This window comes from Hordeum vulgare, chromosome 3H, assembly GCF_904849725.1.
Source record: "Hordeum vulgare subsp. vulgare chromosome 3H, MorexV3_pseudomolecules_assembly, whole genome shotgun sequence".
Lineage (NCBI taxonomy): Eukaryota > Viridiplantae > Streptophyta > Magnoliopsida > Poales > Poaceae > Hordeum > Hordeum vulgare.
In genome coordinates, this window is record NC_058520.1 from 2,380,017 (window position 1) to 2,399,921 (window position 19,905).

The 19,905-nt window shown below is 42.1% G+C and overlaps 1 protein-coding gene across 1 annotated transcript; it reads left to right on the forward strand.

The window, feature by feature from the left end:
• Positions 1–15,588: 15,588 nt before the first annotated feature.
• LOC123442367 (protein WALLS ARE THIN 1) lies at positions 15,589–18,005 on the forward strand. Its single transcript, XM_045118384.1, has 2 exons — positions 15,589–16,564; positions 17,352–18,005. The coding sequence occupies exons 1-2, from the start codon at positions 15,761–15,763 to the stop codon at positions 17,718–17,720; spliced, it is 1,173 nt and encodes a 390-aa protein (XP_044974319.1). The 5' UTR covers positions 15,589–15,760; the 3' UTR covers positions 17,721–18,005.
• Positions 18,006–19,905: the final 1,900 nt, after the last annotated feature.

Consider the following 19,905-nt stretch of genomic DNA (forward strand, 5'->3'; position numbering starts at 1 on the left):
GCTTTACTTTTCATTTTCAAACTTTACAAAATGGTTTTAATTATTTTTACAAGTAGCACAATCAGTGTTAAGCAACGGTGTCAGGTTTCAAAGACGTCTGACGTTTGATCGATTTTCTAGGATTTAATCGTCAAAAATGACCGAATACTGCTCGGACGTGACGCACCATGAGTTTTGTACTCCCTCCTTCCATCTATATAGGGCCTAAGTTTTGAATCTCTCATACCAAGGTTGTTGAATAAAAAGAAGAGGAAATGTTGGAAATAGTATTTGGTCAACCAAATCGCATGCAAGTATTTTGGATGCCGAGATTAATCCCTCGCATGCAACCTCCTCTCACCTTTTTTTGCATGCAGCTCAAGAATAACTCCTCTAGTACTTCATGCATTGGCCAACAAAAATGAAGCGTGCAACCTGTGAAAGGGAATTAAATGGAAGACACATCGGTTACCTCGTTTGGCCTTATATAGATGGAAAAAATGAAATTTGGGGTTAGTCCTTATATAGATGGAAGGAGGGAGTATTAGATTTCGTTCATATTTCGCGTGGGGTGCTCCCGTGACCATGCCCATCTCCTTGCAAAAGTTGGGTAATTTCATGATTGTACGCACATACTTCATGTATAAACTTGCGTGTTACATACACACCAATAGTTCTCCTTGTACATACATTCATTTTCAAACTTCACGAAACGGTCCTAATTTTTTTGTGCAAGTAGCACAAACAGTGTTAAGCATCTATGTCAGGTTTCAAAGACGTCTAACGTTCGATGGATTTTCTATGATTTAATCGTCAAAAATGGCCGAAATAATTTCCAGACGTGACACAATGTGTGTTTGGTGTCAGATTTCGTTCATATTTCACGTGGAGTAATCCGTGACCATGCACACCTCCTCGTAAAAGTTGGGTAAAGTTCATGATTGTACGCACATACTTCATGTATAAACTTACGTGTTACATACACACCGATAGGTCTCCTTGTGCATACATTCGTTTTCTAATTTTCATGAAATGGTCCCAATTTTTTCTCCAAATGGCACAGTTAGTGTTCAGCATCAGTGCCAGGTTTCAAAGTCGTCTGACGTTTGACGAATTTTCTAGGATTTAATCGTCGAAATACTGTCCGGGCGTGACACAACGTGCGTTTGGTGTCGGATTTCGTTCATATTTCGCGCGGGGTGCTCCCGTGACCATGCCCACCTCTTCACAAAAATTGGATAAATTTCATGATTGTACGCACGTACTTCATTTACAAACTTATGTGTTACATACAAACCAATATATCTCCTTGTGGATAAATTCGTTTTCAAACTTCACGAAATGGTCCCAATATTTTTGTGCAAGTAGCACAATCAATGTTAAGCATCGGTGCCAGGTTTCAAAGACGTCAGACGTTCGATGGATTTTTTAGGATTTAATCGTCGAAAATGGTCGAAATACTGCCCGGACGTAACGCAACGTGCGTTTGGTGTCGGATTTCGTTCATATTTCGTGTGGGGTGATCCCGTGGCTATTTCCACCTCCTTACAAAAGTTAGGAAAAATTGATGATTGTACACACGTACTTCATGTCCAAACTTACATGTTACATACACATCGATAGGTCTAATTGTTCATACAATCGTTTTCAAACTTCACGAAACGGTCCCAATTGTTTTGAGCAAGTAGCAGAGTCAGTGTTAAACATCGGTGCGAGGTTTCAAAGACGTCTAACGTTCGATGAATTTTCTAGGATTTAATTGTAAAAAATGGCTGAAATACTGCCCGGACGTGACGCAACGTGCGTTTGGTGTCGGATTTCGTTCATATTACGCGTGGTGTGCTCCCGTGACCATGCACACCTGCTCGCAAAAGTTGGGTAATTTTCACGATTGTAGGTACGTACTTCATGTACAAACTTACGTGTTACACACACACCGATAGGTCTCCTTGTGCATATATATACGTTTTCAAACTTCACGAAACGGTCCCAATTTTTTTGTGCAAGTAGCACACAATCAGTGTTAAGTATCGGTGTCAGGTTTCCAAGATGTCTGACGTTCCATTGATTTTCTAGGATTTAATCAAAAAATGGTCGAAATACTACCCGAACATGACGTAACGTGCGTTTGGTGTCGTTCATATTTTGTGTGGGGAGCTTCCATGACCATACCCACCTCCTCGTAAAAGTTAGGTAAATTTGATCAACAACAACGAATGTATAAACTTACGTACTTCATGTATAAACTTACGTGTTACATATCCATCGATGGTTCTTCTTGTGAAAACATTCGTTTTCAAACTTCACGTAACGTTCCTAATTTTTTCGTGCAAGTAGCACAATCAGTGTTAAGCATCAGTGCCAGGTTTCAAAGACGTCTGACATTCGATGGATTTTCTAGGACTTAATCGTCGAAAATGGCCGAAATACTGTCCGGACGTGACGCAACGTGCGTTTGGTGTCGGATTTCGTTCCTATTTCGCGTGGGTGCTCCCGTGACCATGCCCACCTCCTCGCAAAAGTTGGGTAAATTTCATGATTGTATGCACGTATTTCATTTACAAACTTACGTGTTACATAAACACCGATAGGTCTATACATTCGTTTTCAAACTACATGAAATGGTCCCAATTTTTTTTTGCAAGTAGCACAATCAGTGTTAATCATCGGTACTAGGTTTCAAAGACGTCTGTTATTCGATGGATTTTCTAGGATTTAATCGTCGAAAATGGCCGAAATACTGTCGGGACGTGACACAACGTTCGTTTGGTGTCGGATTTCGTTCATATTTCGTGTGGGGTGCTCCCGTGACCATGCCCACCTCCTCGCAAAAGTTGAGTATATTGTACGCACGTACTTCATGTACAAACTTAAGTGTTACATACACACCGATAGGTCTTCTTTTACATACATTCATTTTCAAACTTCATCAAACGGTTCTAATTTATTTGTGCAAGTAGCACAATCAGTGTTAAGCATTGGTGCCAGGTTTCAAAGACGTGTGATGTTCGATGGATTTTTTAGAATTTTATCGTCGAAAATGGTCGAAACACTTATTAAAAACCCTTGGCTGTGCATGACAGTTAGCGCCGCTGGCCACGCACGATGCGGCGGCCACATGCTCGCTGCGCACATGATGTCCCGACCTATTACGGCGATCTAGGGCGGCTTTAATCGGTTTTTTTAATTTCTATAATTTATCTTCATAAATTTGTAACAAATTCAGAAGATGTCCGATTAAGCCAAAATTTGTGATGCATGCTCCTAATGCTAATAGTATGCAACATAAAAAAATTCAACCCATTTGAAGGATGTCGAAAAAAATCCTCCTTCGAGACAGGCCCTTCGTTCCTGCCAGAACGACGTGTGTTGAACAAGTGTTGTTTTTTGACCGTCTTTAGAATAGTACTTCCTCCGTCCAAAAATAAATGTATTAAGCTTAATACAATTTTATACTAGAGCTAATACAAAGTTGAGACAATTATTTTGGGACGGAGGGAGTATCAAACTTTGATATGTGGGTTCATATGCATGCGTACCCTAGGATCTCACAAGTAATTTCAACAAAATCCGACAACTAACACACGGTGCATCACGTTTGGTTAGTATCCTATATACCCAAGAGACTCATCTCCACTATCTTATTTTTCTTCACATGCAAGCTATCCAGGTCATCACATGTTCCACCTCAGCGGTTCAGTTATAACTATGCATTGTTTTTCCAAACAAACAACCAGAATAATATGTCAGATTTTTTGGTTAAGCTTATTATTTTTCTTCCAACCGACACCAACACTCTTCACCATCCGAGCCTCTTCCCCTTCACGACCCTTCTTCTCTTCGCCTCAAATATCAGTCCACCAACATCAGTTTGTCACGCACTAATGAGTCACGACCCCTTCCCTCCTGTCCCTTCGTCATTAAGTTCTCTGCTTCCACCTCCACAACGCAGATGGCCAGCCACAATCATCGCATCCTGCCTAGATTTATGTTGGCGAATCAACTACAGGTTGTCAATTCTAGGAATAGTAGCCACGACGGCGGCCATAAGAAAAGCTTCGCCGGTAACGTACGACAATGTCTACTATTACCCGAACGGAGAGCACAATGGATTCCTCTATGTAAGATCAACTCTAGCATACGCACCATCCGTCCGGCCCGCAAAACGTATTTACAGTTCGTGCAAAAACGTTTTTATGGACCGGCCCGCACGGTTACGAATGCAGACCCCGCATAACAGACCTGTAAAAAAGCATATTCGGGTCGGCTTTGCGGGGTCTGCTCTGGCACAGCTCCTCTCGGCCCGAAACTTCTAAATTTACACCGCATCTTTGCTAGAATAATGCATTTCTTTGCTTTTCCAACAACATTTCGATACATAAACATTACCACATCTTTGCTAGAATAGCAAGACCAAAGAAAACAAGAACCACAAGTATGCATTTTAGATGATTTCCAACTTCCATAACTGCTCCAACTAGTTGAAGCAATATCTTCTCCATACACTCATTGTTGATCTGTGGATTCTTCATCTTGCATTCTTCATCTTTGGTTCGAAACAAGTAGATGTTGCACATGCAGCCGCATCATTGTTTTTTATTCTATTAAGGAGTGCATCGACATCTATTAACTTTTTTTCTATTAATAAATCAATGTATTCGCCTTCCCAAAACCAAAATGAACATCCATATCTCTACACAAAAGAATAACCATGTTCGGAATGAGGATCCGCAATTGAACCAAATAATGAGATATCACAAGTGCACGTATCCCGTTGTTTTCACATTTGAAGAACACCAATCGGGGGTGGTTCGGCGTGTCCGAAGTAAGCCGCAGCACTGTCCGTGTGTAGTCGTCGCACTGTATGAGCGGCAACGGCGAGCCACAGAGCTGCTACGCGAGCGCCGAGCCCGGTGGACGGCCGGACGAATCCATGCCCGTAAATCCTCGGCGGCTTGGTGCAGCCATCGACGACCGGCAAAAGCCAAATCCAGCGGCCAGAATCTTGGGTGAGGGGGGGGAGGGGGTTGGTGGGGGAAAAGCGTGGGCTGAAATGTCCCCCCACCAACTGCTTCCCGCTTATATGCAGGGCACCGCAGCGGCGAGAGGAAACCCGCGTATTCGCGGGTTTGGACCGAGATTTTGACGCACCCTACAAAAATATTTACGGACCGGGGCGGGATGCGGGGTCTGATCGGGCAGGTTTTTCCGTCCTGACCGCACTTTGGCTGTTATTTTACGGGCCGGGGCCGGATGCGGGGTCTGCTAGAGTTGCTCTAAGACACCACCGCCAGGCCTATATATGTCTTGACTCCCGAGAACATCGCCAATGTCATGCTGGCTTCCTGTCAACATCTACATCTTCCCCACCTTAATCCCCTCAGGCAATCGTACTACCTTCTTTCTCGCTGTTAAATCCCACATATTAGGTTTGGGTCGACGGAGTGCGCTCTTGATTGGGCCTATATTAATTTGTTTGGTCCCAAAATCTAGCCTGGAGTATTGCTGTCCTACACAGCTGCACTACTTGGTGGTCATGGGAGGAGCAGTAACCTCTTCCAGCCCTTGCGTCTCTCTGCTTCCTCCAATTTTGTGAAAATTTTGTTTGCTTGCCTTCGCGTTTTTCATCTTTTTGGTAGGATGAGACTTTTGAGAAATTTTCCCTGTTTCGACATGTACGGTGAGATCTCTCGCCATAAGTGTTGAGTTGAGCTATACGTCCAGCGGTTGTTTATCTTATCCCTGTTGTAGTTTGTTTTCATTGTCCCATATGCTTGCAGGTGTGCCCAGAAGGCAGAGAACAACTACCCGGTAGAAGGTGTTTAAGGTGTTTCTATGTTCTATCAAATATTAATTACAAGTATTATTCAGTAATCCAAAGCAATCTCTCTCGCTTCCCGCAGCAAACTTTTGCAGCAAAAGAATGATCTTCAATAACCAATGCTCCGTATCTATTGCTACGTTAGTCTTTCACGGTCTCACGTGAAAAATTAAATCTGCACTGTTATTAGCAGACATATATTCGTTCTGATGGTATGTAGATCATTTTCTTCCCAAACCATAATATTATGAAGTTATACACTATCTTTTATATAATCCCACTGATCCAGTAATTCCTACAGCTACCTTACTGCAACGTTATTTAAAAATTGACACATCATCGTGTTACCTCTAATATGATATATAACGTCTATCGTCTAATTCTTTACTTATGTGCCTAGCGTGTGTTATTTTCATTTGGAACAATATACTGTAGTTTATACTTCTTTGCAGCAGGATAAAAAGGCCAAGAAAGAAAAAGAGAGACTAGCTAGGTGAGGTTAATGATTTATTCAAGGCTAGCTAGGTGAGGTTAATGATTTATTCAAGGCCCATGAAATATCTTCTCAATATTTCATGTTGGCCCTATTAATCTATGCATACTAAACTTTCCTTGATTTTGCGGCAAACATTCATGTGTTTCTCAACTCAGAATATCTACAAAAAATGTCGAGGATTCTGGTAATCTATACAATAAATCGTATGTATTTTTTGGGTCAGTCCCCATATTATTAATACAAATATTTATTTTTTTGAACAGTCAAGTTTCATCAAAATATATTGCAACCAGTTCCCGCAGCAACGCGCGGGGAATCATCTAGTTTATGTAATTTATCTTCGTAAATTCATAACAAATTCAAAAGATGTCTGATTGAGCCCAAATTTGACATGCATGCTTCTAAAACTAATAGTATGCAACATAAAAAAATTCAGCCCGTTTGAAGGATGTCAAAAAAAGTCCTTCTTCAAGACAGGCCCTTCGTTCCTACTACAATGGCCTGTGATGAACAAGTGTCATTTTTTGACTGTCTTGAGAATAGTATCAAACTTGGTGCGTGGGTTCATATGCCTATCCTAAGATCTCACAAGCAATTTAAACGAAATCCGACAACATAAAAAAAATCAACCAGTTTGAAGAATGTCAAAAAAAATCTATAATAGTGGACAGATCTAGCGTACTACACTAATGTAGGTGATGTTTTTGTAAATCACAACACATCCCCTCATCAGCAGAGTGAGGTAGGACCGCCGCTATTAAAGAATTAACAGTATAAAAATATAAACCTATTTAAATCAGTGTTATCTCATCTAAGAAAGCAATGTGGGACTAATAATTGTAATAAAATTTGTATGATGGTGACCGCCGCAGTTGCCACGGGCGCTGCTGGACCGGCGTGCCACGCTGCTGGGCCGACCCAGATTTTGTGCCATGTGCGCTGCTGGGCCGTCCATTTCTGCTCGAGCGGCACCCCATGGCGCGCGCACGAAAGTCGCTACTTTAGTACCACCTCGCCGAGTGAAGACGCTGATGACCGCCTTAAATACGTCGACGCCGTCAGAACAACGGATGAGAGTTATACAAAGACATCCGCCGCTAATCGTGAAAGAACGCCGCTGATCGCCGGCAGCGGCTACAACACATAACATCATCATCAACGTTTAGACAATGAGTAACACATAAAGAATATCATCCATAATGTATCATCGTCATATTGTCGTCGTCTCACATTAAAACAAACAAGCTTATAGCGATGATGCTTTATCACAACAAACTAGTTTGTAATTCGCTCATCCTCTCATGTTCCTGCATACAAAGATATGAGCATTTGTGTAAGTTTCATGGACACTTGAATGAAGTGTTGAAGTAATCCAAACGTATACCGATTAGGACTAATAGTTTGATCAGCTTGCCGCTTTATTTTGCTAGGAAACCATCTGGGTTTGTGTGCTCACGTGAGTAAGATAGGAAAGTTAAGCTGTCGGGTTGGACTTGGTATCTCATTCCGAGTAGAGTAGTAGTGGGAGTTAGAGTTAGAGTAGGAGTATGTGCTTGTGTTAGAGATGTCTGCTGCGTATACCTATATAAACGCAGGCAGGGTGCGTGAGATTTGTATCAGAGAAACGAAAAGCAATAAAGAGATTATTGTGAAGCACGACACGTGCCTCTAGCCATCTTTGTGTTGTTGGGTTCGTGCGCGTGTGTTCTGGTCCCGGTGTTTGCGTGGGCGCCGGCGAGATATCGAGTGATACAACTAGTTCGTGTACGTTGAGCCGAGTTACGCGTACACGACTAATCGAGCTGCAAGGTGATCGTGTGCTTGATCTTGAGGACGAAAAGCCAACATGAAGAACATAACTAAATTGACCAAACGAAAACACGTACTTTGGATTTCCAAGAACAGTTGTTTTTAAAATGACCTTTTGTTCGGCATAAGCTGCATCAGCGTTGCTTCTTCTCGTCAAAAGCTATTGGTCTATCATTTTTAGTCACCTCATGATAGTCTTTAACATGGCCTTTATTATCTTGTTTGGGTGCCCCTTTAGTTGAAACTTTCACTGGATCATGAACCAACACATGGTCGCGATGTGGCTGAAATGCATCATCCTTCGCAACTTTATGCTGACTCACATAATCATTTTCCTCAACGACTTTATTCGCTATTATATCCTCTAGATAAGCCTTCATCTTATCGAATAAAAATGATTTATGACATGCAGCATGAGATGCTTCTGCAGATAATATTATCAACTCACTATACTTAGCTCTCTGCTCATTACCAGCCCCTCCCCATGCAAACAGATCGCTAGTGCGCTTGACGGGCAGCCCACCTCTAGCATTTTTGGTGAATCTCTGCGGTACTAAATACTTAGGTATTTCACGTAAGTCCAGTGCATCAACACGTAAAAAAATATGTGTGCAAGGAAGACCTTTGCGCCTCATGCTTTGACAACTGCACTTCACGGTTTCTCTAGTTATCAGGTGTGTAGTCCACTTTGAATAAGAGATCATTGTTATTCTTCCATGCCACTAGAAATCTCTGACCGGCTGCTCCTCTTAGTCTTTCAACGATTTGAAGTTCTCCCGCCTTCTTCATATCTTGCTGTAACTTGCAAAAGTTTGTCTTAGTGAACTCACGGGCAACGGCTTGTCAATGTGTTTAAACTCATCAAAAACTGATACTGGGAGTGTCTGTGAGGCCGTGCAGTCATCATGCGTCTCATTTTCACGTAGACGAACGATACAGCTCTCGTAGTGCACAACCATGTCAACAATGGTCATACGAGAGTCCAGACTCATATGGAGGCACGAATTTAGACTCTCGCTGCTCTAATTACTCCGCATCCCAAGGAAGAACCCACCATACAAATATGTTGCTGCCCACAACCTCTTCTTCTTGTACATCCTACACAACCATGTCTTAGTTTTAGCGGACTCCCATTTAGCAGTAAACACTGCACATCTCTCCTCAAAGACTCTATGTGTAGTGGCATAGTAAAGAAGAGACCCGAACTCCTTTTCAGAGATTTTGTGATGAAGGTGTTTCTGCATGTTCTTCTCTATGTGCCATGAACAAAGTCGATGCCATGCGTCCGGGACGGTCCTTATGGCCCTTATCATGGATGCGTCTCCATCAGTAATTACGGATCTGGGCTTTTTCTGACGATGAGCTATCAAGAAATTTTTTGACAAATCTTGTTAACATTTTAAAATGTGTGAAAAATCTTGTAAGTAAATTTACAATTTAAACTTATTATATTTTGAAATGCAAACAAAAGTGAAAAAGGAAAAATAGAAAATAAGAATAAACCTAACACTACCTCGGACGACCCACTGTATGCTCCCTTGATGCGATTATATGCTCCACATAGCTACAAGAGATATCGGGAATCCTATTCCCCACATAGGTCGACGGCTATTAACCAACCGCACACCACCTCCTCCCAAGGTGTATGCATTGTTCAAATAAATGTTTTGTGTTTCTAAAAAAAAACTGTTTTGTACTACCAAAAACTGACCATGCAATTTTTCTTAAATGTTCAAGAAATTTTAGAATATTTTATAAAATGTGAATCTATTCTGTTTTAAAAAATTGTTTTGTATCATTCAAATCATGTTTGTCGTATTTTCAAAAATGGTCATGTGCTTCAAAATATGTCTTTAATATTTGAAAACTTGGACAATATATACAATGTCTATGTAGTTAAACAAATGTTTCTTATTATTATAAAATGTAAACTTGTATTCAAAAGATATTCAACGTGTATCAAAAATGGGTTCACACGTATACCAGAAATGTACAAGATGCATAAAAAATGCATGCATTGAGAAAAAAAACCAAAAGATCAAAATAAAGAAAAACCAAAGAGAAGAACAAAAAATAAAAAGAATCCTACATGAAACATATGATCTAGCCTTCATTACCGGGCCGGACAATTCACCGCATGTTGTACGCAAGACAGTGCTATAACCTGCAGTAGGCGAGATATGGGTGTGGGTACGTCTGCATCGTCTTTGCACGGTGTGGTAGTTGGTCGGCCCGTTAGTTGCGACGATGATTGTTTATTTGTTTTGTTTGTCTGATTTTTTGCCTACTCTTCTACTTTTATTTGTACACCTCCACTGATAGATTTTTCTCTCCCCTAGCGAACCGGCAATGTATTTCTTATTTTTTGAACTAGTGTACTGTTGTAAATCTTTTAACATAAATAGATATTTTATAAGATGTTAGATTTAGTGACCAATATAAATTGTTTGTAGATTTGAGAAACAAAACAATTGATGAAGGTCTGTATATTTTACACAAATAGACATTTTATAAGATGTTAGATTTAGTGACCTGTATTTTCTATAGGTGTATTTCACCGGCCGTATGTGAATTCCAGTTGACAAACAAAACAATTGATGAAGGTCTGTATATTTCACAAGGGTAAAAACATTGGAAACGACGATCCAATCAAGGCGTAAGGGCTGAAAGAAAACACCAGACATGTATATAAAATGAAGCCGTAAGTGATATAATGGCAGATGTCATGTGTCTTTACATCATTGCATAAGCAAAGCTTGTAACCAGGAGTGGCAGCAAAGTGTTTGCATATCTAAAAGGATTCTAGAAGAAAATGAACACACCAAAGCGATTTTACTCAGTGATTACAACGTTGTATTTGAGCATATATGGCTCCACATAATCAAGGTTCGTCTTATGGACTACACGCAAAGAAAGGTTTGTCTTATGGAAATAGGCCCTCCATATGTTTTATTTTTCTGAAAACAGGGAGATACCCTTGGCCTCGACATCCAAGTGATCCACACACACATCCACGCAAACGAAATAGCGCAGGAGTATGTGGGTGACTGTCCATCATATATTTTCCTGAAATTCGTGTACTTTTCAAATACGTGAACTTTTTTTAAATTGCATACTTTCTACAAATCCGTGCACCCTTTTCATGCTTGTTTTTTAAAATTCACATTCTTTATTCAAATCCACATATTTTGTTTGGGAAAATTTCATTGATTTGGAAAAATTACGTGTAATTGAAAAATTACGCAGATTCGAAAACAAGTACGCGGATTTTTAAAATATATAGGTACTTGAAAAAAGTACGGGGATTTGTAAAAAAGGTCACAAACTAAGAAAAAGTATGAGGATTGCAAAAAGTTTGCAGATTTGAAAAACAATGGACAAACTTGAAAAAAAAAGTACGTGTATTTGAAAAAAGTACCCCAATTTCAAGAAAGTTCAAAAATTTGAATGGATTACACAAATTTTAGTCAGCACCGGTCAAAACCAGGGTGAGAAAACCAAAACCAATGAAATTCGAGACAAGGGACGCAGGTTTTAGTAGCTGGGGCTGCAAGTTGTCTGGTTCTGGAGTCGAGGATCCAAATCTAGACTCAATCAATCGTTGAGGAACGAAAATATACTTTTCTCTAAAGTTATTAGCTCTGCAGAAAATCATTTTAGCATGTATATAAAGTGAACCCGTAAGTGATATAGTGGCAGACATCATGTGTCTTTACATCATTGCATAAGCAAAGCTTAAGCATAACCAGGAGCGACGTCAAAGTGTTTGCATATCTAAAAGGGTTTCTAGAAGAAAATGAACACAACAAAGTGATTTATTCAGTGATTACAAAGTTGTATTTGACCATATATGGCTCCACATAATCAAGGTTTGTCTTACGGAAATACCCTGCATCCAAGTGATCAACACATCGATGTAAACAAAAAATATAGTGCGGAAGTATGTTCTTCTTAGAGAATCACCGGGGGAGGAGTCCCTACACCTGAATATGTTGCTCAAAGTGGCCATTACGTCAGAAGAGTGTTCCAGTTTATAAGAAATACCGAATAAAAACCCTGAACAAGTTAACCCCGTTTATAAAAGAACTAGACCAAACTGTACAAGTAACAAGGTTACACGGACATAAGAAGGACAAGACGCCCAACATAAGGACCATCACCACGAAGACACGTATAGTTGTGGGGTGTCATCGAGGGATCACAATACCAAAACTTTGCGAGCAGCCGAACACAACGCAGGGACATGCGCCCCGAACCAACGATCGATGCAATACAGGAGCATCAACAATGAACGAGTGCCAACACAACCTTGACGGGAAGCTTCACTGGTGGAATTCCGAACGATTAGCAGGTCAGGGAGGCTTCTTGTGTATCATTGAGCAAAGATGCACCGAGACAGCACCATGGGCACGAAGCTCGTCGGAACACAACGGTAGCCAGTGCGGATGCATGCTGGATGACTGACTGCCCATCACATAATGAAGAGTGGGTAAACTACGTGAGGAGTAAATCAGGCCAGCTGATCCATGTATACGTACGGTGGTTTGGACATGAGGAGTGAAATCTATCATGTGGTGATGCACTCCTTTTTGGAAACCCAAGGTACGCAAATACCGGCCGGCCGGGAAAAGCGACGATAGGATGCGACGCAACCGGTGGAGAGTGGCGACGACGATGGTGCGCGCATCCATCATGGATGGTTGCTAGCTAGTGCTACCACATCCATCGATCCATCCCTTTAATTTGTCGGCCTCTCCATCGACCGGCTCTGCTCTCGCTCTTGGGATGAGATTTTGCTGCCTGCTTAATCCCTCTCCATCTCCTCAGGTATTTTTTGGACCATGCATCCAAAGAGAAGAAGAGTATTCTCGTGTCACCCGAAAGCGTCGACATTACAGCTAGCTGCTGATTCAGATTGACGCTGCTCCTACTCTTGGTTCATTATCACATGCACGCGTGCATGTGGGAGCCGGAGTTAAGTAAACACGGATACCTGGGGACCGTTCAATACACTATTCAGCTCACAGCGGGGAGATCTAGCGATCGAGCATAAAGCTGATCAACATGTGCGAGCACAAACACTAGCTGATCTGCATGCTCCAAATAACAGCTGATCATCACAGACGCTCCAGCAAGCTAATAAAGCACGCACGCACGTACGCTAGCTAGAGATCGATAAGGTGACACATTGTTGTCAAAAGTTGGTAGATTAGCAAGCTGTAGTACCACATGATGACATAGTTAAGGTAGAAACATAATTTTCGTAGCAATAGGTGGAATCATGCATTTTCAGGGGAAATGATGACGATGATGGTGTGTGTCCCTGCAGAGGCAAGCAGCACGCCCCTGGAAAGCTGGGAACTAAAGGCCATATATGTCGATCCCACTATGCATCCGAACAGATCGAATATCGAATATACTAAAGTGTCTACGCCCGCTATGTACTGAGTATCTTGCACACAGTTGCATGCGATCCAATAGCTTTTTTAGACAATGAACTTTTTATTACCGTAAAATGTAGCATTAAGTGGATACAAAATATTATAAGAGCATCTTCAACATTCTGTATGTTCAATCGTTGGTATAAGTGTCCATGTCAGCAGCCAACATCACATCATATATACAAGCTCTTCAATGCAGTATATGTTAACCATATGCAAAATAACTAAGCGGGTTCACTAAATATTGAAGAAATGACCATGCTTGCCTCAGAGCTTGTGTCTCAGCCGTTGCTTCAAATTCATACGATTTCATTCTCTCTCTTCTTTTATTACGTGTTATGTCATCAAAATCGTCTATGTGACAATTTTACCGACAATGATATACGACTATTGGAGATGCCCTAAGTAACGTATCGCTTTTACATAGCTATCGCACACAACCAAACATCAAAAGTCTAACAAGAGAAATATAATAAAACCGACAAATCCATAATATAGTAGAGCCTATAGACCGGCACTATAACTATGTCAAAAGTGGCGGTATATCGATTCGGAGGTTATGCCGCCATCCATATTGAAAAATAAAAGCTCCATAGCCGCCTGCTTCGGTAACTGTAGCTAGATCACGTACAAAGTGAGTGCGTACAACAAAAAATAACATGTAAAGGAGAAACATTTTTGTCATTTAAAAACTAAGCCATTTCTACATAGCCAAAACGATCAATGCATTTTAAAATTATTTGAAATACCGTCCAACCAAGCACCATATATATTGGCAATACTTATCGGAGGATACAAATTTAACGCTATATGAATGACTGATCATATAAAATATGCAAACTTGCATAAAAAAGTGGTCTTTGATTGTCTCGTCATGAGCACAAAGCAACACTTACTTCCTGACCAGTTGCGTTCGTGCAAGGCTCTTTTTAATTAGCACATCTCTCCTACAAAAATACCACATAAAGATTTTAATGTTTAGTTGAATCATTAAGTTTCGAATTTTCTTATTATCACTCAGCACAGTAGATGCGATCGAAGATCTAGCTAGTGTATTCTACTCCATATATATACTTAGGTTGAAACAATTGAAGGACATGCATGATTCGATCTATGCTGCCCTGGAAAGTGCCCTGATGAGGTTCGAGCGTGCATTTCTCCGGCCTCCTCTTTTTCAACTTTTTCACCTTGCCTTTTGCATTCTTAATTACTATCCGTGTCACCCCTAGCTCTTTTCACCTGCTTTGCTGAACCGGTCTGAGGTAACCTGCTTTGCTGCACATGCATATAAGTTTATATACTGCTTCTCTACACAATGCACATATACCTTAATCCTGAATTATTTGTTGCAGAAATGGATAAAAATAAATGTATTTAAAATTTAAATACGTTTAAAGACATCCGTTTATATGACAAGTAATCCAGATGAAAAGAGTATATATGTCCTCAGACAATTTTAGAGCATTCACATACATACATCCTCAAAAACTACCACTACCACTGCCAGTATGGCAGTGTTGGTGGGTGTATCCCCCGGTGAAGCATACAACAATCGCAGGCACACAAATGATAGCTTCAGCCTTTAAATATTGGTCTAATCATTTTTTTGAAAAGAACGTTTTATTACATAAAACTTTTAAGCATTATACTCGGCTTCTGGCTAATTAGTAAGATGAACACAATTAAACAATGTTGTCTCACACAAACAGAAAATAAAATGATGAAATACAAAGAAAGATGTAGAGTCCGTATGTATAAGGCTGGTCTAATCATCTAGCATTGCAAACATATTCTAGGCTTGCCTTCATTTCGATCCATCACTTTCTCCTTGGCTTTGTGTCAATCGATCTGCAGCCTGTGTAGTGTAGTGGAGTCAGAGTGGCGCCAAACCAAATGCCATCGAAACAAAGCAGTCCACTGCTGTCTCTTCACCAACTCGATCACCGGCCGACAACCGAGAGCTAGCGTTAGCATAGCAGCGAGGACGGGTGACACACACCAAACATATGCATGATGGTCTCTTCTCCAACCCTCGCTCACTTCAGTAGTGCCTAGTATCTGAGTGTCACTCCGTAGCATGCTCACCTACTGTCCAAGTGGGATGTCTATATAGCTAGACACCCCTGGCTTCACTCCTCACTCCACTCCTCACCTCAGCTTTCCTCTCTCGTCTCTCTCTCTCAGCGTGAGCGTCAGCTCGCTCTAGCAGCAGCCATGGCGGACGCGGTGGACGCTCGCCGGGTGTGCGGGATGCCGGAGAAGGCGCAGCTCCACGTGGCGATGCTGGCGCTGCAGTTCGGGTACGCCGGGTTCCACGTGGTGTCGCGGCTGGCGCTCAACATGGGCATCAGCAAGCTGGTCTTCCCCGTGTACCGCAACATCATCGCGCTCTTCCTCCTCGTCCCCTTCGCCTACTTCCTCGAGAAGAAGGACCGGCCAAGGCTCACCCTCGGCTTCGCCGTCCAGTTCTTCTTCCTCGCGCTCTGCGGCATCACCGCCAACCAGGGCTTCTACCTCCTGGGCCTCGACAACACGTCGCCCACCTTCGCTTCCGCCATCCAGAACTCCGTGCCGGCCATCACCTTCGGCATGGCCGCCGCGCTCCGGATCGAGAAGGTGCGGCTCGACCGGCGCGACGGCGTGGCAAAGGTGGTGGGCACCCTGGCGTGCGTGGCGGGGGCGTCCGTCATCACGCTCTACCAGGGCCCGACCATCTTCGCCCCCACCGGCGACGACAAGGCTTCATTGCCGGAAGTGCCGTTTCTGGCGGCCGTGGCCGGGGAGGGGAAGAACTGGACGCTGGGGTGCGTGTACCTCATCGGGCACTGCCTGTCGTGGTCTGGGTGGCTGGTGCTGCAGGCACCCGTGCTCAAGAAGTACCCCGCGAAGCTGTCGGTCACCTCCTACACCTGCTTCTTCGGCGTCATCCAGTTCCTCATCATCGCCGCCTTCTTCGAGAGGGATGCCGGCGCGTGGGTCTTCCACTCTGGCTCCGAAGTCTTCACCATCCTCTACGCCGTAAGCATTACTAGTATGATTATCCTATAATTCACAATTAATAATTACTACCTCTGTCCAATGTTTTAAATAGCGGCGAGACTCTAAATCAGCTATGGTGGGCTATAGCGACACGCTGCTGAAAAGGCTATAGCAAAGCTATAATGAGGCTATAACGGGCTATTTAAAACTATGTCTCTGTCCTATAATATAATATCATTTGGCAAGCTAAACCGTTTGAAAAATTATCATCTCTGACATTTATTTATACATATACAAGGTCACAATGAAAAAACATATTTTGCATCTATATAAGACCAATACAGCAGTGATTGAGATACTGAAGTAGTAGAAACATGTATTGGTCATAATGATACTCAACTACTAAGTCAATCGTCCAATAAACACTAATTTTTTTTTGAAAAGGAGGCTTAGCCCCGGCCTCTGCATCGACCAAGATCCAGAAGAAAAGCTACTTTACAAAGCAGTCATTAAATTTTATCTTGATACTTAAAATATAAGTTTGTGACCTTGTATATATATATATATTAAAAAAAATCTTGTATTGTGTTATGGAAGGTGTAGATACAAGTAATTAACAAATTGATTAAAAGTGGTGCAATGCAACAACCTCTCTGTCTGTCTGTATATAATATATAACAAGTCAGGTGAGTGGAAGGCATAATGATCCATGTCTCAGATCTTAAGCTGCTTGCTTTTGACTCTCAAGAGATATGGAAATGATTATGCGTACGTATACAAGCAAGCTAGCAGCTGACATGCATGGCAAATGGAAACCGCAATGCAGGGCTTCATCGCGTCGGGCGTGGCGTTCGCGGTGCAGATCTGGTGCATCGAGCGTGGGGGCCCGGTGTTCGTGGCGGTGTACCAGCCCGTGCAGACGCTCGTCGTCGCCATCATGGCCTCCCTCACCCTCGGCGAGAAGTTCTACCTCGGCGGGATCATCGGCGCCGCGCTCATCATCACCGGGCTCTACCTCGTGCTCTGGGGCAAGAGCGAGGAGAGGTCCCGCATCGGCAAGGAGGAGGCGGCCATGGCCGCCTCCTCCGCAGCTTCCTCTGGCGGCGGCCGCGACGTCCGGAGCGCCAAGCTTGCCTCTGCCTCCATCACCCAGCCCCTCCTCCCGCCTTCCTCCACCACCTCCGACAACGTCTGAAACTTGATTGTGCTAGCTTGTTGTGAGGGGTTTTCTCGTTTAAATTCGGGCGGGCATGCATGCATGCATGCATGCACGCCTCCTATGGTGTGGTGAGCGACTATGCAGACGGACTTGATTAAAACTAGCGAGTAATAGTAGTAGGATTGTTTGGATCATGCTTGATTATGGGTTTATGGTATGTGCATTATGGCTTGTCAATTACTACTCCGTAGATCAGAAAATTTGTGTGCTTGATGTATTGCTACCCTATCTAATTATTATGATCACAATAGGGTTTGTTCACTGTGGATTCGCATGAATGTTTATAGTACTGTTTTTGCAACCTGTAATTAAGTACGTACCTGTCGAGCTTCACATCGACACAAACAGGTGGCGGGTCCTCCTCGCCATCTTGTGGAAAATTGGAGACTCAAAAGAGGCCAAAGTCTTCCACAACGACACTCACCCCGCTCACCTTACTTTGAGGAATATTGTTGATGATGTAACCCTCTAGACTCATAGACATAGGTTTAAATAACCCAGTCAAAAGGCAAATGCTTTGTCTTGGCGTCACTACCTCTCCTCGCGCACCAGCCCTACCTTGTAACGCTTGTAACTTGAACCCGTGGTTCATCCTTCAGTAATACTAGCAAAAGGGCCCGTGCGTTGTAACGGGAGAAAAGAAATACCACACGCTCTTAATTTATAAAAAATGATATATAATCTAAGAATTTGTAGTTACGGCACAAACAAAGATGGTCTTATCCTACAAAAGTGCAGTTCAAGATTTCACATGTCTTCTATTTCAACACGGCTTGCATGTATATTTAACACGTACAAAAAAACGGGCAATCGACCTTCAATTTCATCTCTAACCCTGATTTTGTTGAGATGTTCATCCCCAATCCGTATAAATACCGATATGAAAGAAAGACGAATAATGCATTATTTATTAAAATTGTATCCTAGATAGTCTTTTTTTCAAAAAACTTAACGTGTAAAATAACATCATATTCAGATTCTACATATTTTTCTAATCAAATTTCATATATCACATGTTAAATCTGAAGTTACTGTTTAGAAGATATGAGTATTTTTAAAAACATTTAATATGTACTACGGGTTTAATGTAAGAAACATCAGAGTTTTTTTTATAAAATAGCATGACGGACTAAGAATACATATTTCCTTTATTAATACGTATAGATATACAGGTGCGGATCCTCTACCCCCAGATGACTTCTTCAAAAAAAACATCCAATACAATGTTGGTCCTCTGGTATAGTATAAGGTAAACAACGGATGCACAACATGGTGAATCACCAATGGACGTCACATATTTCGGTTTTCTAAATGTAAAAAACAACCATGTTCATGTAGGAAGCCAGTTGGTTGGCGTTCTCTGGAGCTAGACTAGATAGGTAAAAACCCTTGCCCATATGGCAGCCCAAGAAGGCACGTCAGCGACCAACAGAAGAAGAGAGGGAGGGGGGGCAGGAGGGGATGTTTGATGCTGCAGGAGTTGCCCAGTCGTTGGATCATGGATCCAATGGTTATCTTCACGTTCATGGGCTGGGGACCTGCTTGCAATCAAGAGACTCCTGGGGTGGTTTTCCACAAATTTGCACGAGCTTTACCTACTTTGAATTTTATTTTTAGGCGGACTACCTGCTTTTGGTTGCCAGCAAGAACTTTTGTAGAAGGGCAGTGCTCTGCGCCGGTGCGCCTGCCAAATATATTTTGGCCGGCCGCGCGCGGCCCGCATAATTCACCAATCATGTGCGTCCGCATCGTTGGATCTTAATGCAACATTTTTCTTCCGATACAGCCAAAATTCGACGCGATGCAGCAGTCTTTCCAACGGTTGCAACAAAAAATAAAATTTGTCGCAAAAAAATATCTACGCGATCGTAGCAAAAAACAAAGCTGATAGTCCGTGGTAGCAAAAGTCAAACGCCGGTTGTAATAAATATCTACGTGAACGTGTATGCAACTTTTTTTAGTGAATGGTTGCAGCAAAAAATGATGCCGGTTGTAGCAAAAATTAACACAGTTGTAGCAAAAGTAAAAAACATCGATTGTAACAAAAATCCGACGAACTGGAGTTGCAACCAAACGTATATGCAGTTTTTTTACTCGACAAATGTAGCAAATAAAAACGCTTGTAGCAAATATGACGTTGGTTGCAACATTTTAGACGGAT

What these genes read in the sequence shown, in the direction of transcription:
- LOC123442367 (XM_045118384.1), top strand. Translation starts at nt 15,761, where the DNA reads ATGGCGGACGCGGTGGACGCTCGCCGGGTGTGCGGGATGCCGGAGAAG. An exon ending in TCTTCACCATCCTCTACGCC is followed by an intron (nt 16,565 to 17,351) that starts GTAAGCATTACT and finishes ACCGCAATGCAG; the next exon opens with GGCTTCATCGCGTCGGGCGT.